General features: G+C 46.4%; 1 protein-coding gene across 4 annotated transcripts in view; it reads left to right on the forward strand.

Moving 5' to 3' along the window:
• SMOC1 (SPARC related modular calcium binding 1) overlaps positions 1-26,797 on the forward strand; it is a 445,428-nt gene that overhangs the window by 96,258 nt on the left and 322,373 nt on the right. For all 4 annotated transcript variants that reach the window (XM_069638879.1, XM_069638877.1, XM_069638878.1 and 1 more), the window contains exon 4: positions 742-841. In XM_069638879.1, coding sequence (XP_069494980.1) covers positions 742-841 — 100 coding nt within the window. The remainder of the gene's footprint in view (positions 1-741; positions 842-26,797) is intronic.

Below are 26,797 nucleotides of genomic sequence, written 5' to 3' on the forward strand. Positions count from 1 at the left end.
AATATATATATACATATATAGGAATGTCCATTTGAGCCAAGTCACACATTCAAGAACGCAACCTAGTAGCCATCACTGGAAGTTCACCTCCAGTTCGGAGCCACGACAGCAAGGCATTGTGGGTATGCAAATTAGCTCAAATGCAAACCTTTTTCTACAGGAAATTGTCTTTGTCTAAGAGGGCAGTGCTACTTTATACATTGGCTCAGAACTGGAGGTGAACTTCCAGCGATGGCTACTAGGTGGCGCTGTGGAATGTGTGACCTGGCTCGAATGGACTTTCGTACTTTCACATTTCAGGTGAAAGGTTTTTTTTCAAACCTTTTTAAACCCACCATAACTTTCTTGGTGTTCGGTGAAAAACTATTTAGGAAAATGTTTCCTCAGATCAGGAGTAAAGCAGTGCGCAACAGTCATAGATTTCTGGAGTATGGGTATCTAGTCCACAGGTGTCTGTAACAAGATATTTTCAAACATGTGCAAATCAAAGTGAGACATTTGGGTGATTCGAGTTTTGAACAAATAGGTTTGACGCAACAGTTAAGGTATAGTGAACGGTTATCACGTGGGCTGTGTGCTATTAAAGTCGATTGTTCTATATGTGCCTTTGTATATGGTATATAAGAGTTAAGAGCACAACATGGATCTTCCAAGGTGTCTTTTGATGATGCGTGACTTGTGTGTACTTTCTGACTCCGATTCTTGTGCATTAACCTATTATTTCTCGTTTGCCATGGACAGGTCCAGTGCCACACCTATACCGGCTACTGCTGGTGCGTCAGTCAGGACGGCAAGCCCATCAGCGGCACGTCTGCCCAGAATAAAACGCCCGTGTGCTCAGGTATTGTGGGAAGCAAGCCGCGCGCTCTAGTTGTTTTGTGAAAGGACCGATAAGCAGATGGGAGAATGATGTATACAAATGCCGAGGTATTTTGAAGATGCTTTTAAAGAACCTGAAGAACAGAGCGTATAGGATGTGGTCGCCACACAAGCGTGCTCATTGCGATGACAATTGGGGGAGCATACATTAACTGAAGCGTCCTAAGGTTGACCCCCGAAGGTTGACTCGTTTTGAAGCCTCTCTGATAGAACTAACTAGTGCCAGACAAGTCACAAGAGAAGCACTTTGCACACCAACTTTCCCAAAAGAAAGAAGTGGAGTGTTTTAGAAGTAAATGGAACAGCAAATGTATCACTCGTTCGTTCTTTCTTTCTTTCTTTCTTTCTTTCTTTCTTTCTTTCTTTCTTTCTTTCTTTCTTTCTTTCTTTCTTTCTTTCTTTCTTTCTTTCTTTCTTTCTTTCTTTCTTTCTTTCTTTCTTTCTTTCTTTCTTTTCTTCTTTCCTTCGTCTTTCTTCCTTCCCTTTTCTCTCTCTCGCCTTCCTTCCTTCCTTCCTTCCTTCCTTCCTTCCTTCCTTCCTTCCTTCCTTCCTTCCTTCCTTCCTTCCTTCCTTCCTTCCTTCCTTCCTTCCTTCCTTCCTTCCTTCCTTCCTTCCTTCCTTCCTTCCTTCCTTCCTTCCTTCCTTCCTTCCTTCCTTCCTTCCTTCCTTCCTTCCTTCCTTCCTCCCTCCCTCCCTCCCTTTGGTTTGTAAAGGCACCATCTCCCACAAGCACTCCCTTCGTGGCTGATTTCTCGCATCGAATTCGAGGGAGTTAAGTCAATCAATGACATTCACTTTTTAACACATTTGTCCCTCAGTACGCACCACAACCCAGCCAATAGAAAATATCAAGAGAGCCCCCACTCAGAGTACCCCTCTGATTTCTACACAAAATATGACACATGCAATCCAGATTACTGCTTTGAACGCTGTACAAAATGGAACAATGAAAGAAAGTTGAAACAAAATGAAACAATGAAGGGCACATCAATGGCTAGAGCAGTGCGGCTAGAAGAGGATTTCCCCTTTCCTTCATGTCTAGAAAGTAACTCCACCCAATGTGGTTCTACAAGGCATTGCCAGAGCTTTAGCTGTGTGTGAGAGATGCAGGCAGAGAAACACCCTGCAGAACTCTGCAGTCCCAGCAAAGTAGAGAATTCACTATCAGCTCGCTGGCCATAGCTGGGGGTCCTAGTGTGCTTTAGCTGAGCGGGAGAGATGCAGGCAGAGAAACACCCCGCAGAACTATGCAGTCCCAGCAAAGTAGAGAATTCACTATCAGCTCCCTGGCCATAGCTGGGGTCCTAGTGTGCTTTAGCTACGTGTGAGAGATGCAGGCAGAGAAACACCCTGCACAACTCTCCAGTCCCGGCAAACTAGAGAATTCACTATCAGCTCCCTGGCCATAGCTGGGGTCCTAGTGTGCTTTAGCTGAGCGGGAGAGATGCAGGCAGAGAAACACCCTGCAGAACTCTCCAGTCCCAGGAAACTAGAGAATTCACTATCAGTTTGCTGGCCATAGCTGGGGGTCCTAGTGTGCTTTAGCTCTGTGAGAGATGCAGGCAGAGAATCACCCTGCACAACTATCCAGTCCCGGCAAACTAGAGAATTCACCATCAGCTCGCTGCCATAGCCGGGGGTCCTAGTGTGCTTTAGCTGAGTGGGAGAGATGCAGGCACAGAATCACCTTGCAGAACTCTCCAGTCTCGGCAAACTAGAGAATTCACTATCAGGTCGCGGGCCATAGCTGGGGGTCCTAGTGTGCTTTAGCTGAGTGTGAGAGATGCAGGCAGAGAAACACCCTGCAGAACTCTCCAGTTCCAGGAAAGTAGAGAATTCACTATCAGCTCGCTGGCCATAGCTGGGCGTCCTAGTGTGCTTTAGCTCTGTGAGCGATGCAGTCAGAGAATCACCCTGCAGAACTCTCCAGTCCCAGGAAAGTAGAGAATTCACTATCAGCTCGCTGGCCCTAGCTGGGGGTCCTAGTGTGCTTTAGCTGTTTGTGAGAGATGCAGGCAGAGAAACACCTTGCAGAACTCTCCAGTCCCGGCAAACTAGAGAATTCACTATCAGCTCGCTGCCATAGCCGGGGTCCTAGTGTGCTTTAGCTGAGTGGGAGAGATGCAGGCAGAGAAACACCCCGCACAACTATCCAGTCCCAGCAAACTAGAGAATTCACTATCAGCTCGCTGGCCATAGCTGGGGTCCTAGTGTGCTTTAGCTCTGTGAGAGAGATGCAGGCAGAGAAACACCCTGCAAAACTCTCCAGTCCCAGGAAACTAGAGAATTCACTATCAGCTCCCTGGCCATTGCTGGGGGTCCTAGTGTGCTTTAGCTACGTCTGAGAGATGCAGGCAGAGAAACACGCTGCAGAACTCTCCAGTCCCGGCAAACTAGAGAATTCACCATCAGCTCGCTGCCATAGCCGGGGTCCTAGTGTGCTTTAGCTGAGTGGGAGAGATGCAGGCAGAGAATCACCTCGCACAACTATCCAGTCCCAGCAAACTAGAGAATTCACCATCAGCTCGCTGCCATAGCCGGGGTCCTAGTGTGCTTTAGCTGAGTGGGAGAGATGCAGGCAGAGAAACACCCCGCACAACTATCCAGTCCCAGCAAACTAGAGAATTCACTATCAGCTCGCTGGCCATAGCTGGGGTCCTAGTGTGCTTTAGCTCTGTGAGAGAGATGCAGGCAGAGAAACACCTTGCAGAACTCTCCAGTCCCGGCAAACTAGAGAATTCACTATCAGATCGATGGCCATATCCGGGGGTCCTAGTGTGCTTTAGCTGTGTGAGAGATGCAGGCAGAGAAACACCTTGCAGAACTCTCCAGTCCCGGCAAACTATAGAATTCACTATCAGCTCGATGGCCATATCCGGGGGTCCTAGTGTGCTTTAGCTGAGTGGGAGAGATGCAGGCAGAGAAACACCTTGCAGAACTCTCCAGTTCCGGCAAACTAGAGAATTCACTATCAGCTCGCTGGCCATAGCTGGGGGTCCTGGTGTGCTTTAGCTATGTGTGAGAGAGATGCAGGCAGAGAAACACCCTGCAAAACTCTCCAGTCCCAGGAAACTAGAGAATTCACTATCAGCTCCCTGGCCATTGCTGGGGGTCCTAGTGTGCTTTAGCTACGTGTCAGAGATGAAGGCAGGGAAACACCCTGCAGAACTCTCCAGTCCCAGGAAACTAGAGAATTCACCATCAGCTCGCTGGCCATAGCTGGGGGCCCGAGTGTGCTTTAGCTCTGTGAGAGATGCAGGCAGAGAATCACCCCGCACAACTACCCAGTCCCGGCAAACTAGAGAATTCACCATCAGCTCGCTGCCATAGCCGGGGGTCCTAGTGTGCTTTAGCTGAGTGGGTGAGATACAGGCAGAGAAAGACCTTGCAGAACTCTCCAGTCCAGGCAAACCAAAGAATTCACTATCAGCTCGCTGGCCATAGCTGGGGGTCCTAGTGTGCTTTAGCTCTGTGAGAGAGATTCAGGCAGAGAAACACCTTGCAGAACTCTCCAGTCCCGACAAACTAGAGAATTCACCATCAGCTCGCTGGCCATAGCCCGGGGTCCTAGTGTGCTTTAGCTGTGTGAGAGAGATGCAGGCAGAGAAACACCCTGCAGAACTCTCCAGTCCCAGGAAAATAGAGAATTCACTATCAGCTCTCTGGCCATAGCTGGGGGTCCTAGTGTGCTTTAGCTACGTGTGAGAGATGCAGGCAGAGAAACACCTTGCAGAACTCTCCAGTCCCGGCAAACTAGAGAATTCACTATCAGCTCCCTGGCCATTGCCGGGGGTCCAATGTGCTTTAGCTGAGTGGGAGAGATGCAGGCAGAGCAACACCCTGCAGAACTCTCCAGTCCCGGCAAACTAGAGAATTCACTATCAGCTCCCTGGCCATAGATGGGGGTCTTAGTGTGCTTTAGCTGTGTGAGAGAGATGCAAGCAGAGTGTTCTGACTTGAGTGTTGTGTAGACCGTTGATACCTCCGTCACCAAGTGACGCACAGGGGAACCTAAAAGAACCCTGCTGTGCGACCTTTGGAGCCACAGGTGGGAGATGTTGCTTCCCGGATCCACGGAACCTCAGGAACACCGATGCTGCTGCAGAAAGAACGGGGTAAAGTACCAAGCAAATATAATATAAAACTAGAATCACAGGGTCTGAATAAGCTTACCTATCCGGTGGTTGGAAAACCCGGGAGACCTAGTGGAGGAGGTTCGAGACTCAGATGAGAGGTAGTCCCCAGAACAACAGGGACCGGAGTCACACGTGGTTACAGGACAGCCCACCTGAGCCAAGGGCTGGAGTAGTAGCGTGAGCCCCCAAGGGGCAAGGACGTAGCGGAGACAAACAAAGTTCAAAGGGATGATCCGAGGGCAAGTGAGGGACGGGCCGGGGTTCAGCGATGAGTCAACAGTTCCAAGCAAAGGTACCAAGGGAAAATCCGAAGGATCCAGGTGAGTGATCCAGAGTCAAGGTAAACCAGCAAAACAAAGTCCAGACGTAGCGCCAAACAGAGTCGAAAGACAGCTGAGAAGCGGTGAGTGCTCCGTGCATCAAGCATTATGTACTGGGCGCTTTCGGGTCACGTGACGCCCTCCATCGTCACGTGGGAAATGCCGCCCTGCGTCACGTGAGCGGACGACTGTCCGATGCGGAAGCGTTCTGCCGCCCCTTCTGACGTGTGCTCTCCATGGCAACTGCCAGTGCAGGAAGGGCTACAACCGGGCACGTACATTGTACCCGGTACGGAGCCTTCGGTCCTGTGGGACAACCAAATCACGTGAGTCTCGAAACCTGGGGGGAGTAGTGTGGGAGACCGGTGAAGGTGTTGTGGGGATGCTAGCAGTGTTCTGATGTATGGAGGAGTGTCTAACACAGAGAAACACCTTGCAGAACTCTCCAGTCCCGGCAAACTAGAGAATTCGCAATCAGCTCGCTGGCCATAGCTGGAGGTCCTAGTGTGCTTTAGCTGTGTGTGAGAGAATGGGGGTACTGTGTGCTTTAGCTGTGTGTGAGGGATGCAGGCAGAGAAACACCTTGCAGAACTCTCCAGTCCCAGGAAACTAGAGAATTCACGATCCTAGTCTTCACTGCTCCTTCTTAGGGTTCATGGCTATCACCTTGGCACTGTGCCCTCTTTAGTCTAAAAGGCTGAGAGGACATGTGTCACACGGGGTGACCCAGCACTTTGAATTCGTCGCCTTTTCATTTTTCTGAGGTCGGCACATTGAGCACCATTGCATAGGCTAATAACACAGAGGAGTACAGCACTTAGAAGCAGAGGGATTCGTCATGAAGTGCAACAGAGGGACACAAATGATTACTGTCAAACATGCCTCCGCTACTGATTGCAGTCTGTGCAAGGCTAAGCAAGACCAAGGATCAATCAGATGTATATGGCCCCTGCAGGTGTCTGACATGACACATGTACTGCAGGTCTGCAGTCACGTGTGTACATGACTGCGAGGCGGCAACTGGGATCTTTTCTGCAAACATGTGCCTCTCCACTCAAGTTTTTCAGCGCTCCAGTGACATTTGAGATCTACCGAGAGACAGCCGCTGTGAAGTCTTCAGTAATAGGAGCCTCTGCTTAAGGTTTTCAGAGAACAGCTTGACCCGCACTGCTGCTGTGCACGGTCTGTGTCTTTGATAGCCATACACAAGCGGGGCGGGCGGAGGCTCACTTTGCGAACACGCCATGTGATTTTTGCCTGATCTCTTGATGTCTTTTCCAAAGAGTGGTCTGTGAAGAAAGATCCAGTGAAGTGTTGAAAGTGGCACACAGCAAGTGCACACCCTATGTATTGCATGTGGCCTCCCGTTCAGAGGCTTAGGAGAAGCAGAGGATTACGCAAGGGGCCCGGCTCCAGGGTCTGAATTGGAGGCTTTGAGGTTGATGTCCATAAGCATTTGAACCTGATGCATTAGTGGTGCTTAACACATGCAGGGGTCAGGGACGTCATTTGGGGGTCGTCAGAGGTCGCAGTTGCGACCTCTGAGGTCTCCCTTGCTACCCCTAGAAAAAAGGAAAAGAAATGTACACTTTTTTTTAAACTTTTTTTTAATGTAAGGTCCTAGGCTGTGGCCAGTGTCGTGTGGCTCTTTATTTTTGGAGTGGCTGACTTTCTTGTTAAGGCCTCTTAAAAAAAAAACGGGGTTCCACAGGTGTATCACTTTGAGCAGTGACCCTAAATAAGAAAGAACAGGAATAACACATAATGTGTCTTTCTGGAATTCTATCCAATAATTGCTGGGCTCATTGAAGGTTTATTTCAGGCACACTTCAGGGAGTGAGTCACTGATTTAGTCTGTTCTTAAACACCTCAACTCAGCCTTTCATCCTTCTGAGGTCGATAAATGAGTAACAACACTGGTTGGGTGATATTGTATGTGTATTTGATCTATATAAAGCGATTAAGCATAAGTGCTATATAATAACACATCATTATCATTTGGTCATGGACGTCTGCTTGCCTTCACAGTAATTTGGTAATACGGGCCTATACACGCTGATATTAACTATACATATGAGGATCCATTCTTGTATGGAATGTTTATCACATTATAGTGATATTGCAACCATATTTTTCGTAGTGTACTTAGGAACAATATGTGATGTCCCTTCCTGCTTTGTCAAGGGGTGAAGGGTCGTGTTCCATCGCTTCCCATGATGTCACTTCAAGGTGGGTGGTTAAAAAGTGACAATGTCATCGGAGTTCAAAGCTCATGTGATATCACTTCCGCTACCCCTGGCATTTTGGTGAAATAACATCCCTGGCAGGTGTGCCCATGGCATTGTAAGGGGCCAGGCCTAAAGATGGTGCTTGTTCCTGGTATATTAATTACCTTTAACCTGGAAATGCAGGAGAGGTGACCTCCAAGGTAAAGCGTTGTGCTTGGTCAAGATGTGGTGGCGGTCCTCAGTGTGGGTACTTATGGGGCCCTTACTTTCTCCTGAACCCTCTTCTATACAGATGCGTGTTTCACTTGGATGCAGAGGGATGACTTGTTTTTCTGAGCTCAGTGCCCCCCACTATGTGAAACCAGCATGAATCACGGATGGCAGGTTGAAGTTATGTGGCGGTGCGTGCCATCACCATCTTCTCCTAGACCAGGGCTCTGCAACCTTTGGCTCTCCAGATGTTTTGCACTACAGCTACCATCAGCCCCAACCAGCATAGTCTAGGGTGGGAACCACTGTCCTAAACATCTGGGGAGCCACAGGTTGCGCACTCTCCTAAGTCAACAGTGACCCTCGCTGAGGGCATTCTGGCCGAGAGGCCAAGAGACGAGGAGGATTGTGCCTGCCACTGGTGGCAAGATTGAGAGAGGGTTTCCGCTGTAGGGGCGCACACCGGGGTTCAGAACGTTCAGCATTAGTTTGTTCCAGCCTAGATTCTGCTTGGGCAGAGTAGAGACCTCTCTTCCAGACCTCTACTTGAAGAGTGCACAGCCCTGCAAAACACGAAAGGAAAGGTTCATTCACTTGGCACCATGTATGTGTATGCTCAAAAGGGTGAGCAAGGTGGTGAAAGGCAGCTAATGCTGTCCCTGGCAGTGGCAGACTGGTGATTTCCCAGTAGGCCTCTGCTCCCTGGGCCTGTTGTGTGTGATATTTCCAAATTGGCTCATAGGAAAAGCATTGGGCTTGCTGAAAATGTGTAATATGGGGCCACTTTGAACATTATTTCCAGGTCCTCTTTTTCTTCCCAGTAATTATTTCCAGGTCCTCTTTTTCTTCCCAGTCCACCCCTGCTCCCTAGTTGCAGAAGCCTCTGCCCTATATTCCCGGGGTGTGTCGGCTATCTAACATACTGTGTTGGTGACAAAATCAGCTCGGAAAGTCTGCTGACACTGATAGTTTCAAATATTAGATGAACCTTTTCATCACCGCTTGATCCAACACAGGTTCTTCACCCAGAGCCAACAGTCACTGTTTCAGAACACTTTTTTAAATAGTGTGTAAAACCTTTCATAATGTTAATATACCCAAGCTTTTACCTTCCATTTAACCAAGTATATAGTCCACAAATATTAACATTACAATATATTAAAGTACATTCACAGCACATAGGGGGCCATTTTGAATTGGGACGTGCGGGTAATGGAGTTGTGAAAGCAAGGCATATTGCACTGACGCCCCATTTGCCACATTGCAGCGTTAACCCCCCGGCCGTGCTTTCTTCCTCTTCCGTCTTGTGTGAGCACTTCATTTCATTGCTGCACAACATTTTCATGCAGGCGTAAAGCAAATGGATTCACATGGAATCCGTCTCGATAAGCACTTGCGAAATAGCGGGCAGATCCCATAGGAATCTGTTAGTAAACGCCACCAGCAAAGTGCAATTTGCTGGACGAGCTTATCTTTTTGCAAAATGGAACCCGAAACTGGGGAGTAAAGGCAATGTTGCATTGTTGTACCCTTCAGCTGTGCATTCTGCCCTGCAAATTGCGAGCAGAGGACACAACAGTACCGAAGGTCAATGGTTGGTGGTGCCCAGCACTGCTTTCCAAATGAGCCCTTTCATAAAAGAGTACCTCTAGACTCTTATTTCGATTCATAATGGCCCAAAATTCATGTACGTAATGTATAAGTCACTACGACCCTCTTTTCTAGACCTTTAAAAGTAACAGGTAATTGTAAGCATGCAGAGATTAGTGCGGTTTGTCCTGTTCATCAGTCTTGTCCAAAACAATCCTCAAGTCGCCATCTTAATATCCCTCACAAAATGGCTCCAAGGTTCAGGGAAACGTTTAAAAGACCACTCCTGGAATGCAATTGCCTTGGTGAGTGGGGGTAACAAACAGTTTATAAATCATTACTCTCCAAATTAAATGTCCACCGGTCTCAACCGTCTATGAGTTCAGCGGCCTCCATTAGGGAAAGGCATCTAAGAAGATGGTTCACCAAAGGTAAGCTTGTTTCCAGAGTCGCTTGACAACTACTTCAAAAGTGTCCTTTACACAGAAGTGAAGTGCACCCAATTCACAAAAACAAAAGTCCAAATTGCTCACATTTTGCTGAACCAGTGACAATTGGTCCCACGTAGCCTCATTGGGATGATTCAACAAGTTTTGCAAAAGTATAAGAAGTTGCGCTATTTCCTTTTGTGACTCGGCTGCACTTTACAAATGTTCAAATAACACATCTATAGTGGGCTTAAGTGACTCCACCTAGTAAAACATAGAAGAAAAGTTAATTTAACTGCAAAATGGTCCAACACAAGTAGTGCATTTTAATATTTTAGTAAGTACCTACTTGGGTCCTTCCTAGTAGGGTGTGCCAACTATGTCCTCATAAGTATCGCAAAGTAACAAGGAAGTCATCACTTTTCTCTTTGGCCCTCAATATTAAAAACAATTCTCACTTCAACTGTGAAAATCCTTTAGGGCTCTCATAAGTACAGTAAAATAACAAGGAGGTCCTCCCTTTTCTCTTTTGGCCCTCAAAATGTGGGAATCCTTTAGGGTCCTCATAGGTACAGTGTGGTAGACAGGGAAGGGTCTGAGCAGGCAAGGCCCAGCCACAATCTTTAAATGCCCACTCTGCAGCGCTGTATGGGCGTTTACAGATGTTAATGTTGCAGCGGTGGGCCCAAGTACATTAGCTTCAGGCCCCACTTGTAAGACAATCCTGGCTACGCCTCTGCATAAGTATAGAAATTGCACAAATTGCATGTGTTTGTGTGTGTCCACAGGAAGTGGTCAGTGCTAGCCGGGCATCCACATTTAGTAGCCATCAGGAAAGTGTGGCCTGGTTATGTGGAGTCCAGTAGTGTGTGAGCTGACAGGGTGAGAGGGAAGGAACTGTGGCCATCTTGTCTGTGAGTCCCCCGCAAGCTCCTCCATCGGGGCCCCATGTCAGGAATGGCTGGCACACAGGAGGGAAAATCCTCAAGCAGGCCCTAAACCCCGGAACTTCATCCAACTGTGTCAGAGAGATTTCAAATGGGGGCATTTGGCAGTGTGCGCTGGAAAGGGAACACCTACAGTGGGTCTGGGAGAGAAACAAGGAAACAACCAACTGAAGAGAGGGGTTTCATTGGTGAAGGAAAGTGGGATGAACGGCATCTAAGAGAATTGAATAGTTTCAACATGGAACTTTGTTCACACCAAAAACAAGACTATAATTTTCCTCAAACACCATTAATCACCTGAAATCACTGGCACTATAAGTTACCAATACAATGATTAAATTGTGCCTCCTGCCGAGGCACCCACCCGCTCATTTGGCTCCCTTAAAAGCAGTCCACCACCCTGCAGCAGGTATTATTAAAGGTGCATGGAAACTTGACTGAATCCACCTCGTCCTATGCAAACTACATTGGCTTTCTCTCCAGGCCAGGATACTGTTCAAGACTGCATGTCTCTCTCACCCTTGCTACAATCTACATGTCTCCTGGCCCTATCTCTCTCTTCCTCTCTGAATGGGCTGACCTCACCTCTTCTCTCCTGACCTTTGCCTCTAAACTCCACCAATACCCACCTTGACTCTCCTGTATCTCTCGCTTCACTGTTCCGTGACCTCTATGATTCCCTCTCCCTCACCATCCTTCCTTCCGGACCGGCCCACTAACCCGGACACACTCTGGATGCCTCCATCTCTGCAGACATCTCTAATCCGCTCACCATCCCTTCTCCTGGTCTGACCATTCTCTCCTCTCCAACCGCCTGGAGCTCATCCGCCCTCTGTCCAAGCCGCCCCTCGCACTGCCAGCCTCCTTTGCCATCATTCGACCGATGAAGTGAGTGTCAGTCGCTGCTTTTGCTTCCACTTTCATCCCTTCCCACCCCTGGTTCTGACTCTACTGCTGACTCTGTCCTTGACAACCTTCACCTCTCCATCTCTAATACCCTTGACAACCTTGTTCCTGTCATGAGGCTCCACCTAAAGCCTGCCTCCAAGTGTAATGGTCGGTATGACTCCAATCTAGCTTAGCTGAAACGTAAGTGCAGAGTTGCTGAACGTAAGTGGCAGACCTCTGGTGCATCCGCTGACAAACTGGCCTGTTGCCTGCTCCAAAGGCAATATCGTTTCTACGTCCGCTCCAAGAAGAGGGCCCACATTCAAGCCCGCATCTCTGGAGCCACAAACAACACGGCTGAGCTTTTCAAAATCTGCAAGGAACTCGCTGATCCAAGTGCAGACCCCCCCCCATTCCCCCTCCCAGGCTTTCTGCACTGCCCTGTCCTCCCATTTCACATCTAAAACACCAGACATCCTATCCTCACTCTCCACCACCCCACCCCAACAGCCCCTCTTGCTATTCTGCCTCCCGTGGCCCCCTTACTCCCCCCGCACTCTCCTCCTTCTTGCCCATAGCACCTAATGAGGTCTCTAAAGTTGTCCGCTCTATGAAGGTCTCTTCCAAACAGGTGCTCCCCTGGTCTCTCAGAACCATTTTGGACAATATCTCCTCTCTCACCCCGCCCTAGGCCATCTCTGTAACCACTTCTTTGCCACTGGATGTTTCCCTCTATCCGTCAAGCACTCCCTTGTGCACCATCTCCTAAAACTGCCGTCTGTTGACCCTTCCTGCCTGGCTATCGCCCCATCTCGACCACCCCAACTTGCTGGTTGCTTACATGACCATCAATCTGGATTCTGGGCATCCAGAGGCACAGAAACCGCTCTCCTGAACACCCATGAAGATCTGCTCTCTAATCTTGACTCCAACTCTCCTGTTGCTCTCATTCTCCTCAACCTCTCCTCTGCCTTTGACATGGTCATCCATTCTATCCTCATAAAACAGCTCTGTGATAACCTCAGCACCATGGACCGGGCACTAGATTGGTTGACTTCCTTCCTAACGAACCGCCCTTTTCAGGTGCAACTCGGCCCTTTCTTCTCCACAACCTCCCCCTCTAACTGCAGCATTCCCAAGGGCTCTCTCCTTTCACCATGGCTCTTCAATATCTACCTCGCTGCTCTTGCCCACCTGATGTCCCCCTTCTCTTCTCATTTCTAGTGCTATACTGATGACCCGCAGCTTTCCCTCAAACATGCATCTACTACCTCTTCCCCCTCCTCTCACATCGCCAACTGTCTGACTGCTATTACTCAGGCATGGTGTGCAGCTAATGACTTCTGTCTTAATGCCATTAGGACTGAGATCCTTCTTATTGGTACACCTGCGCCCTATATCCCTCCTGTACTCTGCGCACCCTCGTTGGGCCCTCTACCCTCACCATCAAGCAAGGCCAAAAATCTCGGAGTCATCTTTGACTCCTCTCTCTCCTTCAACCCTCAAATCTTGGACCTTGCCAAGAAGGCCCACTTTCAGCTTCCTCTCCTCTGAGGTGTTCTGCCTTTCCTCACCTTTCCCCAGAAGCTCAATGTTTCCAGAGATCCGGACCTCTGCAGTCTTGATTACTGCAAAAGCATCTTCCTCACTATGCCTCTTTCCTCCCTCAACACCCTTCAACTAATCCAGAATGGGAAAGCAAGACTTATTCTTGGCCCTGAAATCTCTCCAATGGCTACTGGTGGCCGCAAGGATCAAATTCAAGACTTTCTGCATAATCCACAAGACTTTCTGGGGCCTGGGACCACTCTATCTCCAACTCTCTCTCCGTAAATAACTCCCTGCTCGAGCCCTCCGCTCTTCTAGCCCAAACTCTCTGCTGATCAAATGCTTCTCCAAGCAGAGAGTGGGGGCAGGTCCCTATCTTCGGCTGGTGCCTCCCTTTGGAACAGCCTCCCTGCCCCTCAGACTTGAGCCGGACCTCCTTAAGTTCCAGAAACTTCTCAAAACTCTTTTCTCTATCTCTTTTCTTCTCACCCTCCCCTGCAATCTCCCCACTGCCGCTGAGACTGGTGGCCTGATCCTTCATGAGTCCCACAGCTGACCAGGCCCTCTGCCCAGTCGAAACCAGCAACCCCTCTCAGCACTTCCTTCTGTACCCCCAGCCGGGCAGAGGTGCATTCCCCATTCGGACACCCCCCTCTGCACTTAGCCATCAGTCTACTCCCCTGGCACCACTTGGCACTTCCTCTCCTGGCTCACACTAGCACTAGCCCATATCTGTTCCCTCCTCCCCCACGCCCTTCCCCGCCCCTTTACCTCTCATCACTGCACTTGCACGTCCGAATGTCACAAGAACTAGGAGGACCATGATTGTTCGATTATTTACTGCTTTTTGCTTGTTTAATTTACTCCCCTTGTTCCCTCTCCTCTTTGCCTTGTGGTGCCTGGAAACAGCATTGGGTTGTATAGGCCCCTAACAAATGCTCAATGAATAAACAAAGCAATCGCGAGAGCACACCAGTGTACCTGGCGGCTAAGCACCACATATCTGCTGGTAGACGCTCCTCATGCAGCAAATCGACCACCCAGCTGGAATCACAAATCTGCAGACTAGAACGCAAATGGCACTCATCAAAAACTATGGAAGATAAACTGCATGTGTAGATCACCACACAAGGATATAAAAGATGTACCTCAGAGCCAGAATACATGTCTAAGTAAACAAAATTCTTAATAGCAATACACAGACCCTTTAACTCTGTTGCTTTAAAGGAATTACCCGTCAGCACTAAATAATGCAGTCGGTGGCGCAGCCGGGGTGCGGCAAGGGGGCGGCTGCCCCCCTCTACTCTCCCTGGTGCCCAGTACACCCCACAGCCTCCGGCTGGTGCCCTATCATCTGACCCCACTCCCCACCCCCCCCCCGGCACCAAATGCTGCCTCCGCTACTGAATGCAGCTTCTGGGCCCTACAGAATGTCAATACAAGCAAATTGCTTAATACTTGTATACTAAAATTCATACCATTCACGAGGACTGGATTTTGATTACTCAGAGCGTGACCCAAGAGCACCATACCGTGTCTACAGTTCTCTCGCATATTTCAACCCACTGTTCTGGTTTCCGGAGTTTCGGGATAGTCTCAGCCATAGACATGTGCTAAATCGTATACAATACAGAATGCACAGACTCTCCAAGGGCTATCTGCCCTGACAGATTTGCAAAAGATGTATTTCCAAATGCACTGCTACTTGATGATCTACTAGTTAGTCAAGTGTTCACTTTTCTCAGGAATGGCACCCAAAGAACTTAAACATGCATGTATTTAATCCCTAGTTAAGAAAATCAAACTGAAACCAAGTTGCCCGTTTTAGCTATCGTTTAATCTCTCGGTTGCCCTTTTTTGCCAAGATATTGGAAACAATAGTTAGCCATATAATTCAGGACTTTGCAGAATCTAACAATATCTTGGGCAATTTCCTTGTTGGTTACTGAGCTGAAAGGGGAACAGAATTTGTGATTGGTTCTATGCTTGACAATATCAGGAGGGCGGCTGATGACATCGGTGTCATGGCCTTGGTCCTATTGGACCAACCTGCTGCATTTGCCACTGTCGATCATGCCATCCTCCCGGGATGGTTGCATAACTTGGGGCTCTTTGTACACACCTTGTTGACATAGTTTCTTGCGAATATGGATTGTGAGGTCCCTCAGGGGTCCCCTCTTTGGACAATCCGCTTTAATATCCATTTGGTACCTCCTGCATTCCCTTGACATCCATTTTTTCAAGTATGCTAACGATAAGCAGCTGCTATTCAGAGTGGATAGCATATTTGTACCAATAAGCAAGTTTAAGGCTTCGAGGTGAACCATAAATGTATGGATGAACAAAATCTGCCGAATATTCAAGGCTTCCAAGTTGAAAAACATGATATGGGGCAATCAGAAATCTTCACGGGATTTCTCCTTTTGGCCACACCCTGCAACACCCTCAGTGGTGCATTATCCACAGTGCAGTGCTGCAAAAACTGAGAATTCAATTTGATGATCTTCTAACTATACAACGAAAAATGCAAAAATCAATATCGGCCGTGTTTTGCGCCACTCAGGGTGATCCATACGATTCTATGTGTTTTCCTCCATGTCTTGTTATGTGACTACTGCAATTCGGTGTCCTTGGCCTTACCCAAGAAACCTTGGAAACAAATGCAACAGATTCACGCCACGTGTTGCTATGTTTGCGCTATCGCTAAAAACTGGAAATAAAAAACAAAAATTCAAAACACTGCAGGCAGAATCCTATGGAAAATCCCCAAAAAGGTTCTCTTATTGCTACAGGCTTGTTGCCAGAAGAATACAATTGAATGTCTTATGCTCAGAGCATTTGACTTTGCATTGGCTGAGACACACATTCTTGCAAAATAAGTTCAGATATTATCATATTGCTTGAACTCTCCGCTTCGCCCACCAACAATTGATCCGTATTCCCTTTTATTCGAAGCCAGCAGACTCTGGACTATGCTAGCATCACCTTACAGAGCCAAGAAAACCATCTTAACTTGAGCAAATCTTTGCAAACACATCTATTTAAAAGTTAAGAAACATTGTAGGGTGTAGATCCACTGCTGCCCTTTTCAGTTCTCAGTGTCTTGATGGCCTTTTAGGTGATTCATTTGTGCTTTATGATCACATACAATCTCCATAGGTGGATGTGTAAGCTTACTGTGGGGACCCACCCTCCCTACCAGGCATGGGGACTGAGGTACTCCTTTAATTAGAAGTCCCTCTTGTCAATGGTTGAGTGTGGCCCCTTACCTGGGCAAGCAGAGGGACTGTCCGAGGCATCTGGCATCACCTTTCTCTCCTGCTTCACAAGTGGGAAATGGTTATGTTATGTTAAGGACATTTCTACAGTTCACAATCACCCTGGGGTATCTTGGCGCTAGGGAGCAAGGCACAAAACATATCCAAACACTGTCTTGCTAAAACAAGTAGGTCTTTACGGCCTTCCTAAAGACCAGATGGTTGGGAAGTTGTTTGTATAGCTAACAGCAGCTCATTCCATAGCAGAGCTGCTGCTATGGAGAAGTCTCAACGTCCCATCCGCACACACTGGAAGGAAGGTACACAGAACCGATCAGTAGAGGCAGAACGCAGACAGCGCACGGGGCAGTAATGGGTAAACTTTACTCTAAGAAATTCCATACCCTGGCCGTGCAGCGCCCGATGAACGATGCACAGCGCTTTGAATCTGATGCATTGAGCAACCAGGACCCAATGAAGGGAACGGAGCACCGGTGAAATGTGAGCCCCATAGGGCGTGCCTGCTGCAATGTGAGCTGCTAGGTTTTGTAAACGCTGCTACCGTTGGATCAATGCCTTTGGCTGCACCAAGTAAAGAGAATTACAATGGTTCAGCCGGGATAACACCATAACTGCCACCACAGATGGACGAAGGGAGGCAGGGATCATGCGGAGCGCTTTCTTTAACACTTTCAGCTGAATGTGACCAGATTGACAGACAGCTGCTACTTGGTTATCCATAGACAAAGATGCAGAAATGACTACACCCATGTTTCTCACCTTCTCCACTAGAGACAGGAGGGGACCAAGAGAGGAGAGCCAGAAAGAAGACACCCAGAGTGAAGGATCAGGAGGACAGCCCACCACCAGAACTTGAATCTTGTCTCTGTTCAATTTTAGCCAGTTGTGGTTCATCCAAACCCCCATGGCCACCAGGCACTTCAGCAAGCACAACGACACCTCAGGCTGATCAAGATCTAAACGGATAAGGATCTGGGTGTCGTCGGCATAAGAGTAACACCTGATGCCGAAGGAGCGGATGAGACACACAAGTGCCCAGATGTTAATATTAAATAGAATCGTAGACAAGGAGGAGCCCTGCTGCACCCTACCACTGAGATGATACAGGGCAGAAAGAAAAGGGGGCATGGCAAGGGTTTGAGAGCGGTCCACCAGGAATGAAGTAACCCAGGCCAGCACTTGACCAGATATACCCATATGGGCAAGACGGAACAACAGAATGGGGTGGTCGACAGTTTCAAATGCCACTAACGGGTCTAATAAAATCAGGGCATCCACCCCACCTGAGTCCACCAGCTTGGTCATATCATCCTGGACAGAAAGCAAAACATTCTCTGTAACCTTACCAGGCCTAAAGCAAGACTGAGCGGGATACAAAAGGTGAGAAGATTCAAGAAATATGTACAGTAGAGGTGACACGAGAGACTCAAGAAGCTTCGTGAGAAAGGGGAGAAGAGAAATGGAGTGAAAGTTAGACAGAACGGAAGGGTCCAGTGATGGATTTTTCAGAAGAGGAATAACCCTAGCAGCTTTAAGCTCCGGCGGAACCAGCCCTGACTGGCCAGAATCGTTAATAGCCGCTGTGATCTCCCTAAGGAGATCATGGGAGATCTTTTTCATGATAGTCAGTGGGACTGCATCCAACGGGGAGCATGACTTAATCTTTTGAATGGCAGCCAACACCGTCTCTTCAGAGAACCTCGGAAAGGACGACCATCTCATAGGACCAACTCGGTCCACAGATTCATGTGAGTTATACTTACTAATTAGAGGAGTGTTCACCAATGTCGATATGTTTGTATGAATAGTCTCAATCTTGGTGACAGAATATTGTGAAAGGGCGTCACACAATTCCTGGGTAGGGATATTATTAGGAGTAAGTTTGGCTGATGAGGAGAGGGATTTAACTGCAGAAAAAAGAGCCTTAGGTTGGCATAATGAGGATTAAATATTCTTGGTTAGATACAGTGTTTTGGCTGCTTTAATAACTAGTGAATATGTTGCTGAGCAGACCGTATAATGTCCCTGAAGAATAGGGTAATATGCCTTGCACCATTTGTGCTCTGCCTGTCTCAGCTTGAGCCGCGCACCCTTCAATAGATCAGAAAACCAGGGCTCCGATGGCAATTTTCGAGGTTGGAGAAGATGCGAGATGGCCACCACATCTGCTGCCTCGTGCAGTGCCTGAGAATGGTGGGAGCATCACACTCCGGGCCTGCTTGAATAAAAGGTATGGTCTATGGAGAGTGCAGAATCGGGACGGACCAGCCTTGTCAAAATACACATGCGGCTTGGCTTCATACCTTGCGTGAGTTTGCTGCTTCAGCGTCTCAGTATAGAGCAAGCAGTTCCGGATCATTGGAGCATCATCGTGTTGAGGCCTCTTAACACTGAACACCAGATCCTCCTGGCTGAATTGCATAGCTGCCATAGAAAGCAAGGATCTTCATGATCAAATGTGTGGTTTTCTCCATTATGCCTTTCTCTTCAGCAGCATTCTGGGCAATGAAGGCCTGGGCATGCATTTCTTCATCTTCTTTTATTCTATCATCAATTATTATTCTAATATTATTATTATTGTCAATTTGTTATAGCCCACAGCCAGCTCAGCAGCATCAGAGTGCTGTACAGTTCATAGTGCAAAACATTGTGAGCAAGAATTTAGCACGCCATCAAGTAAATCTTCTCGCTCAAAGCTGGAATTGATGCGCGACCAAGGCTCGTGGTCGCTTGCAGCAGTTGCACCACCTCCCTTGATTGGTTCAGAGACACCCTACATAAGACTGCAGTCACACTGATGACTTGGGGACTGGAACCCTCTGCAGGGTCCAATAATTAATTTGGTGAAAAGGGCTTTGGTGCTAAGGGCTGCTGTCTGTGGCTGCTGGAGACGCTGTTTCTACTTTGCCTCGGCTGGAAATATAACGCTCTGCATTTCGAGTGCTTTTATCCATTTGGAACTACGGTACGGCTTTTGAAAGACCTCTCCATTGTTTGGATTGTGAAATTTGCGAGGCAACTTTAACTCTCGTTTCCATTGTTTCAGGAAGAAATCACGGGAAAACTCCTAAATCCCCAACTCCTCCTCCTTCACCCATAATTCAATATACTGCATGGACACGCGCTTTTGCGTGCGTGCTTTGGTGAAAAGGGCTGCTGTCTGTGGCTGTCCGTGGATGGCCAGAGTTGGTGGGGATGCTAAAAGATACTTGCGACTGTTGCAACGCTCTATAGGTCCACTTTGCAACGTTAAGTGGTGTTGTGTTGAAGGAGTACATTTGATTTTAGCACAGCATTTTACACAGTAAGTTTGTAAGAGAATTTTAGTTTTAACTGTGTCATTTTATTTTATTTCATTTTTATTTTTTGTGTAATTGCATAGCATGGGTGATGTACACTTTGAAAACAAACATGCCAGAAGTGAATTCGCTTGCCAGCAGCCGTACATCAACAAAATCCATAACACTGATGCCAGTTGTTGCTAAAAATAGAGTGGGGTATGATATACGAACTTATTGCATTCCATCTGAACTGTCAAAAAAGGGCAAGGCCGTAGTGGCTGATGTAGGCCTGGGAAAGGTGATTCCTAGACAAAGCCACGAAAAATGTAACAAAGTTATTGGTGTTCCTAATTGTTTAATAAATGGGCCACAAAGGCCGAAGAGGACCCCAAATGCTAAGAAACTAAACTCCACATCATGCTTAGAGCAAAATCATGATAAGGGGGTAGACGGCTTAGTTGACATTACACATGCTAATGAAACACCGGAGCAGAGCACTCGTTCTTCCACACCAAAGAACGGAAGGCACAGCTCTATTGTTGATCTGGTAGAATCCTCAATAGCTGATATCTCTCTCCATGCTAGTTTGTCTGACGAAGCCATTTCGGCTAACTTACCAAATTCCGAGTCAATCTCGGAGTATGCTAGTTCCCAATTATCGAATGTTTCCATCTCATTCGTAGCGCCCACACCAAGAAGATCCAATGTTCCACAAAAAGAACTAGTGGATTCCAATTCACAACCCTTATTGCAAATCACATTAACTGCAATTAACACAGCTTTAACCACTTTGAGACATTTGTTCGAAACGCTCAATGCAAAACTTTCCATTCAGGCGCTTCAAATCGAACAATTAACGAAGTGGACTGCGCAAAATGATCTAATACATTTGAAAAAAATGATGACCTTGAATAGGGGGGTGCAAACAGAGGCAGCATGGAAACAAAGCATGCCTCACTCTACGGTCGATAAAACACCAGTCTTGCCAAGTTTTGATGTGGGCATTAGACCCATTGAGGAAGAATCTCAAAAAATACCTAGTGGGGAGATGCACACATCAAAAGCTGCACCAAATGCTATAACAGCGCAACCAGTCTTTGATATATTTCAGGTGAATAATGGTTTAATACAAAGAAAAAAGCTATCAGCCACCAAAGTGGTGGACAAAGTACAAGTCAAGAAATCCAAAAATATGAAAAATTTAGAAGGCAACTCAAAAGGCTCATCCAAACAATTTATTGAAACTCTTGTTGCGTCACAAAAACATGCATCAAAAGCAAGCACCGCGGTGGTGCAGAAATACAAAGCTCTTAGGAAAGTGAAAAATATAGAGCACAAACAAAGCAGCAATTTGATTATTTCTCATCAACCGTTGGACGACTTAGTGGCAGAAATGACATCTGATAAAAAAAGGAAATCAGCCAAATGCGCTTCCATCCAAGCCTGCAAATGTAGCTAACACACACATGGTGGATAAGAATGCTGAAATGCAAGCACAAGAAGATCGAAGGAAAGAAATTAGGGAAGCAGTCGATGCTTATATGTCACTCCAGTCAGAGCAGCCGTCGAGTCGATTAGGTTCAGAGGCTGAAGTGGTAACTTCACAAAAGGGAGATCCACGGACGCTCACTGACTGTAGGTGCCCTAAATCTATCTCGGATATTTCGGCGACTAATTGTGACTGGGGAACTAAAACTCAGGCCCTGAAATTCTTGGCCAAGATTTGCCAACGATCCCGGCCACATAAAGACACAGCTGCCCCCCTTAAGCAGGGCCTAATAAATGAGAGAAAAAAGAATAAGCATCAAAGTGCAAATACCCACACGCTGATTATAAGTTGTCGAGCCGCACCATTTCAACAATATACCTTGAGTCGCTCTACTGTTCTAAGTATATTTGAAGACATCCCAGGTTGGAAGACGTTACAACAGGGGATATAGCACAAGTCGAATTTCTAGATTTATATAACCCCACGACCGTGAGGCTGTGGATACCCTCTGGAGTTGTCCTGAATACTATCTGGCTAGCTAAAGCAGAACTGCACACCATTGGCTTTACGGTATTGCAAGATGCAGCGGAAATGGATGTCCTAAAAAATAAGTGTACTCTTGGCAATGAATGTGGATGTGCTTGTTCAAAGTCAATTCCATCTAAAACTCTGAACACGTATAATGCATAACTATGCATTCAAGATTCAGCTAGCAAATCCTTAAGGAGCTCACAGAAACACTCTATCAAATTAGCTAGCTGGAATACTCGAGGACACAAGCACCTTCGTCATAGCAGTCAAAGTTTTATTAATGAATATGACATTATTGCGTTACAGGAGTCGTGGCTCCTCAGTAAACCAGCATGGGATGATCACAATATTGTGTTTCTTAAAGCCATGGAGGGTCAGAAAGGCCGGCCAACCTCTGGACTTATGATCGCTGTTAAAACAAGTTCAGAATTTACTATTCAGGAATGGGTCACTCCAAATAATTTTATGCAACTCGTGAAAATATTTTTTCACGATAGGGCCATCGCATTACTCAATCTATATAGGAATCCGGCGTCCATGACAGACAGCATCTTCTTTTGTGCCCTACGACTCCTGTTGACTACGGTTTCTGCTGAGCCCTTAATTTCATACACAATTATCACTGGAGATTTAAACTTGAGATGCTTGGGTGACAAAACTAAAGTGGTTGAACCTCGAGTGACATGGAGTTAATTGATGGAAGAGAGAGGCCTCTTGATGGCAAATGGCTCCTTGCCTGGAGATGTGCCGCCTCGTCCCACATGGTCTAGAGGGTCTGTGAGTAGTATCATCGACTATATATACTTAGTTATGAAGCTGTATAATATGGTTGACACCTTCGAAATCATAAAGCAAGTAGTTAGTGACCACAACTTACTAGTGCTACAATGGTCCTGGGGAGAGGAAATCTCTGTGGAGGAAAGAACATACTATACTCCACAGCTCACCCTGAATGCTGCAACCAATCGATTTATATGGAACGAGGAGAACCTGTCAGAGTTGAGGACCTTGTTAATAAACAATGATCATGTGGGCGGGAACTTGTCCTACGACACTGTACTCCCTCTCTTCATTGTGTTCTCTAAAAACAAGGAACAAAAATGTATACAATCACAGAAAAGATATGATTTTGACATAGCTCAAAGGGACAAGAAAGCGGAATTACGGCGAAAGAAGAAAGCATGTAGCAACTTGCCGCCAGACGAAAGAATGGCCGCCCTTCGTTCAGCAAAATGCAAATATAGAAATTGGACTCGCTTGCGACAAGCCTTCAGATTCCAGCAAGATGGAGAGAATTTTTTACGGATTATCTTAATCAAGAACACAGCGTTAATTTGGAACATGCTCAATCAAGCGGCCAGAACTTCTTGTGTATAAAAAAGGAGATAGAGCAAAAGCTGGGAACTATAGACCTGTTTCGCTTCTGGATGTTGCAGGAAAAATCTATACACGATTTGTATTACAAGACTTCAATAAGTGGACATTGACACAGAGTAAGCAAGATCCTCATCAGACCGGCTTTATAGCCGGCATGGGCACGGCAGTAAATCTCACAACTCTGTATACAATCAAATGCCAGCATCATGCCACTGGAAGACCATTTTATTTGGCCTTCATCGATTTCAATGCGGCATTTGATTCAATTTCAAGGCAAATTTTGATTAACAAACTGCAATCAGCAAATTGTCCTGCTACTATTGTGGATATCATTAATGAACTGCACACTAATACATTGCTTCAGGTTAGGCTAAACAACCAGGGGATGCTCTCTACAGTAGTTAACACTACAAGGGGACTGAGGCAAGGTTGTATACTTCCCTCAGCCCTCTTCAACTTTTTCCTCCATGATATTCCCAAAGCTTTTAGCCAGCTAATCGCGGATGCTCCAGGAGTAGGGTCTGAGAAGGTAATGGCTCTACTCTATGCTGATGACCTGGTGTTGCTTTCAAAGACTCCAATAGGACTGCACAATCTACTACAAGCTCTATCGATCTATCTAGATGAAAACCAGCTAAAGGTCAACACCAAAAAATCTAAGATTATGATTTGCAATGCCAAACACGTGAAGCGTAACAAATTGAAATGGACTCTGCAAAATTCAGAGCTTGAAATTGTGGAGACATATATGTATTTGGGTATGCAAATTGATAGTCGGGACCTAGACAGAGTGCATGTACAGTCAATGGAAGCTAAATTGGTGACAGCCATCTCTCAAACAAAGCTATTGTTAAGAAAATATGGAAAATTCTCAGTAAAATCAGCCATTTGGTACTATAAAGCCAAGACAGTCCCTATTTTATTATATGGATTGGAAACATGGCTTAAAACTAAACATCTAAATTTACAAAGGTTGGAAGGTAAATACTGGAGATCGACCTTAAGTTTACCTCAATGCGTTCCAATAGCCCGCATACATTATGAGATTGGCCTTACCTCTTTAAATGCCATCTTCCAGTGGCGACAGTGCGCCTTGTTTTGAAAGTTCATACTGACTAAAAACTCTAAAACTTTACTTTGGTCGATAGCACAATATCTTTTAACATCTAGATAGAGGCTAGCCACGCAATGGCATGATCAGGTATTTGATACCATGACCTTGGCTGACCTCTCGTTGACCACTCTTTTGGATGATCCAGAGAGAGCTAAGAAAAAAGTGTATTTGCAGGACTGGATCCATACTTTGGAGCAGTGTTGGGCATACAAAAGCTATGGGAATATTCAATGCATTGATAAAAAACCTGCAATATGTGAGCCATATTTGCTTTTGTCTCCGTCAGTCTCTGTAAGGTTGGATTTCTTATGTTTTAGACTAGACTTATGGCCAACCAAAGAAGTGTTTGCAAAACGAAAACCTATCAGTGAAATATGTAATGCTTGTAGATTTTGTGAGCATGCCAATCAGAAAGAGACCTTATGGCATTTAATATTAGAATGCCCAGCGGTGGCAAGCAGTCGAAAACTACATTTATGTAAATATTCCAAGAATTTTACCACATTCAATGACAATGAAATATGGGATTTTTTCCTTCAGGCACACAGAATGTCTATCTGTATTGCGGTGGTTAATTTTTTTAAAGAATTACTTGGATTTTCATGTCCCAAACAAATTGATTTGTTTCATGATTTTGTATAAAGCAGTGTGTAGACATAGTCCAGATCCAAAAGTGAAATGTAAATGGAGTATTTTTTTTTAAACAGGGTTGAACATGTTAGTTTTAATAAGAACATTTTGTTTTGATTTGTGTAATTTTACAGCAAATTGAATTTTCAATTTTTCTTTTAAGTTAAAGTAAAGTAATTGTAAAGTTGTTTGATCAGCTAAAACAATAAAACATTTAAAAAAAAAAAAATGAATTGTCACTCTTGTCAGGGCCACCTGGAGCAATCTGGGTGTCCATGGTCTCCACTGGGGGTTTAGATGGTTGCTACCATGCCTAGCACCTCCCACATACTTTGCAGTGGTTGTCTCCAGCTGTTCCATGACAGTGGATCCCAAGCCTGAGAGCTGGCAGGACACTGCTGCAGCTGATATCTCTGACACCTTGAAGGCAACGATACTGTTCTTCAGGTCCACGTGGCCATTATCCCATGAACGAATGATACCTCTTGCTACATAGACGTATTAGAACTATATTCTTCCCGTCTTCATATATATGAAAGGTGGTCTGGTTATCAGGTAGAAATGGACACTGACTCCAGATCACACACTAGGGAACACATCTATACAGCCTAAAGGATGCTTTAAATCTTGGGATAAGATGTACCATCAAGAAAGCAATCCAGCCACACACAGATCTCAGCGGTGGCTAAAGTGAGCAACCGCGAGTGGTGAAAGCGGAGCACTCAGCCGCATCCAAGTTGCTGTTGGTGACCTATAATGAACTGGCCTTTGAAACACACATAAGGTGTGGCCTTCACCTCCCTCTCTGTCTTACCCTGAATTTGTTCTCGTCCTCCCTCCTTTTCTGGATGAGTTTGATTTCTTTGGCTACTAATTTTACTTGTACTCTAATCCTCTGCCTTCCCTCTGTGTCACTCTCCTTCCAAAGGCTCTGCTAGGACTAAGACTCTGACAGTCTCTCTAGCTCTCTCTCTTGGGTGGCTCTCCAAACGGGGCAGAAGTGTTTTATAATGGCAAAATCCCATTGGAAAATGCTCTGTAAATCAGGCCCATAGTGTGTGGGCCTCTGACTGCCTAGCAGAGAGGGAGCCTGGGGTACCCCTAAAATCTTAAGCCCCCTTGTGCATAGTTGTGCATGGTCCCTTACCTGGACAACCACCTGGACAATTTCACATGCTGCCTCCCCAACAACCAACTGGACAATTTCACATGCTGCCTCCCCAATAGCAGCTTTCTCTCTCGACTTGCTACTTCCCTCTTAAGTAAGGTCCCTCATTAGCATTTGCTTCTCCTGGGCTGGGCCACCGCACCCCGTCTCTCGACGTCTCAGGCGTATACTGCCATCTTCCTACCTGAAAGACCTCTGCACTCTCCCGGCTGTTGCTGGGAACGACGGCAGGGCACCCGTACCGGGCAGAAAACATGCGGATCTTTGTTTTTCATGGACCTGTCTGCAGTCTTGACCCTCCAATATGAACCACAGATTCCCGTCCACATTAACCTCACTAAACAAATAACCAATAGACAATCACCTCTGCAGGGTGGAGAAGAGGTTCTACAGGAATTGCATAAAAAAACAAAAACCCTTTCTTGTGAATATTGTGAATCCTATGACATGTTCTTCCTTTCACCTTCTTGAATGGCATGCATCTACTTTGCATCAGAGGGTCTATGCTACAGCGGATATTATAATGTGGCCCTTATTTCCCAACGAAATAGAAATCATATTTGGAATCCTTGAATTAGAAAACTGCCACACTGTGCCTTTGTCTCGGGAGGATAGCTCAGGGGCAACATATCCGCTTTGGAAGCAAGACGATGCGGAGCAACACAGGTTCGATCCCCAGTATTGAGCGCGTTATAAATACCAAATCATAATCATAATCATATCGGTCCTGTTGTGAAGTTGACTTTCAGGTGATC

This window comes from Ambystoma mexicanum, chromosome 14 (genome assembly GCF_040938575.1).
Source record: "Ambystoma mexicanum isolate Mex_15411 chromosome 14, UKY_AmexF1_1, whole genome shotgun sequence".
Classification (NCBI taxonomy): Eukaryota; Metazoa; Chordata; class Amphibia; order Caudata; family Ambystomatidae; genus Ambystoma; species Ambystoma mexicanum.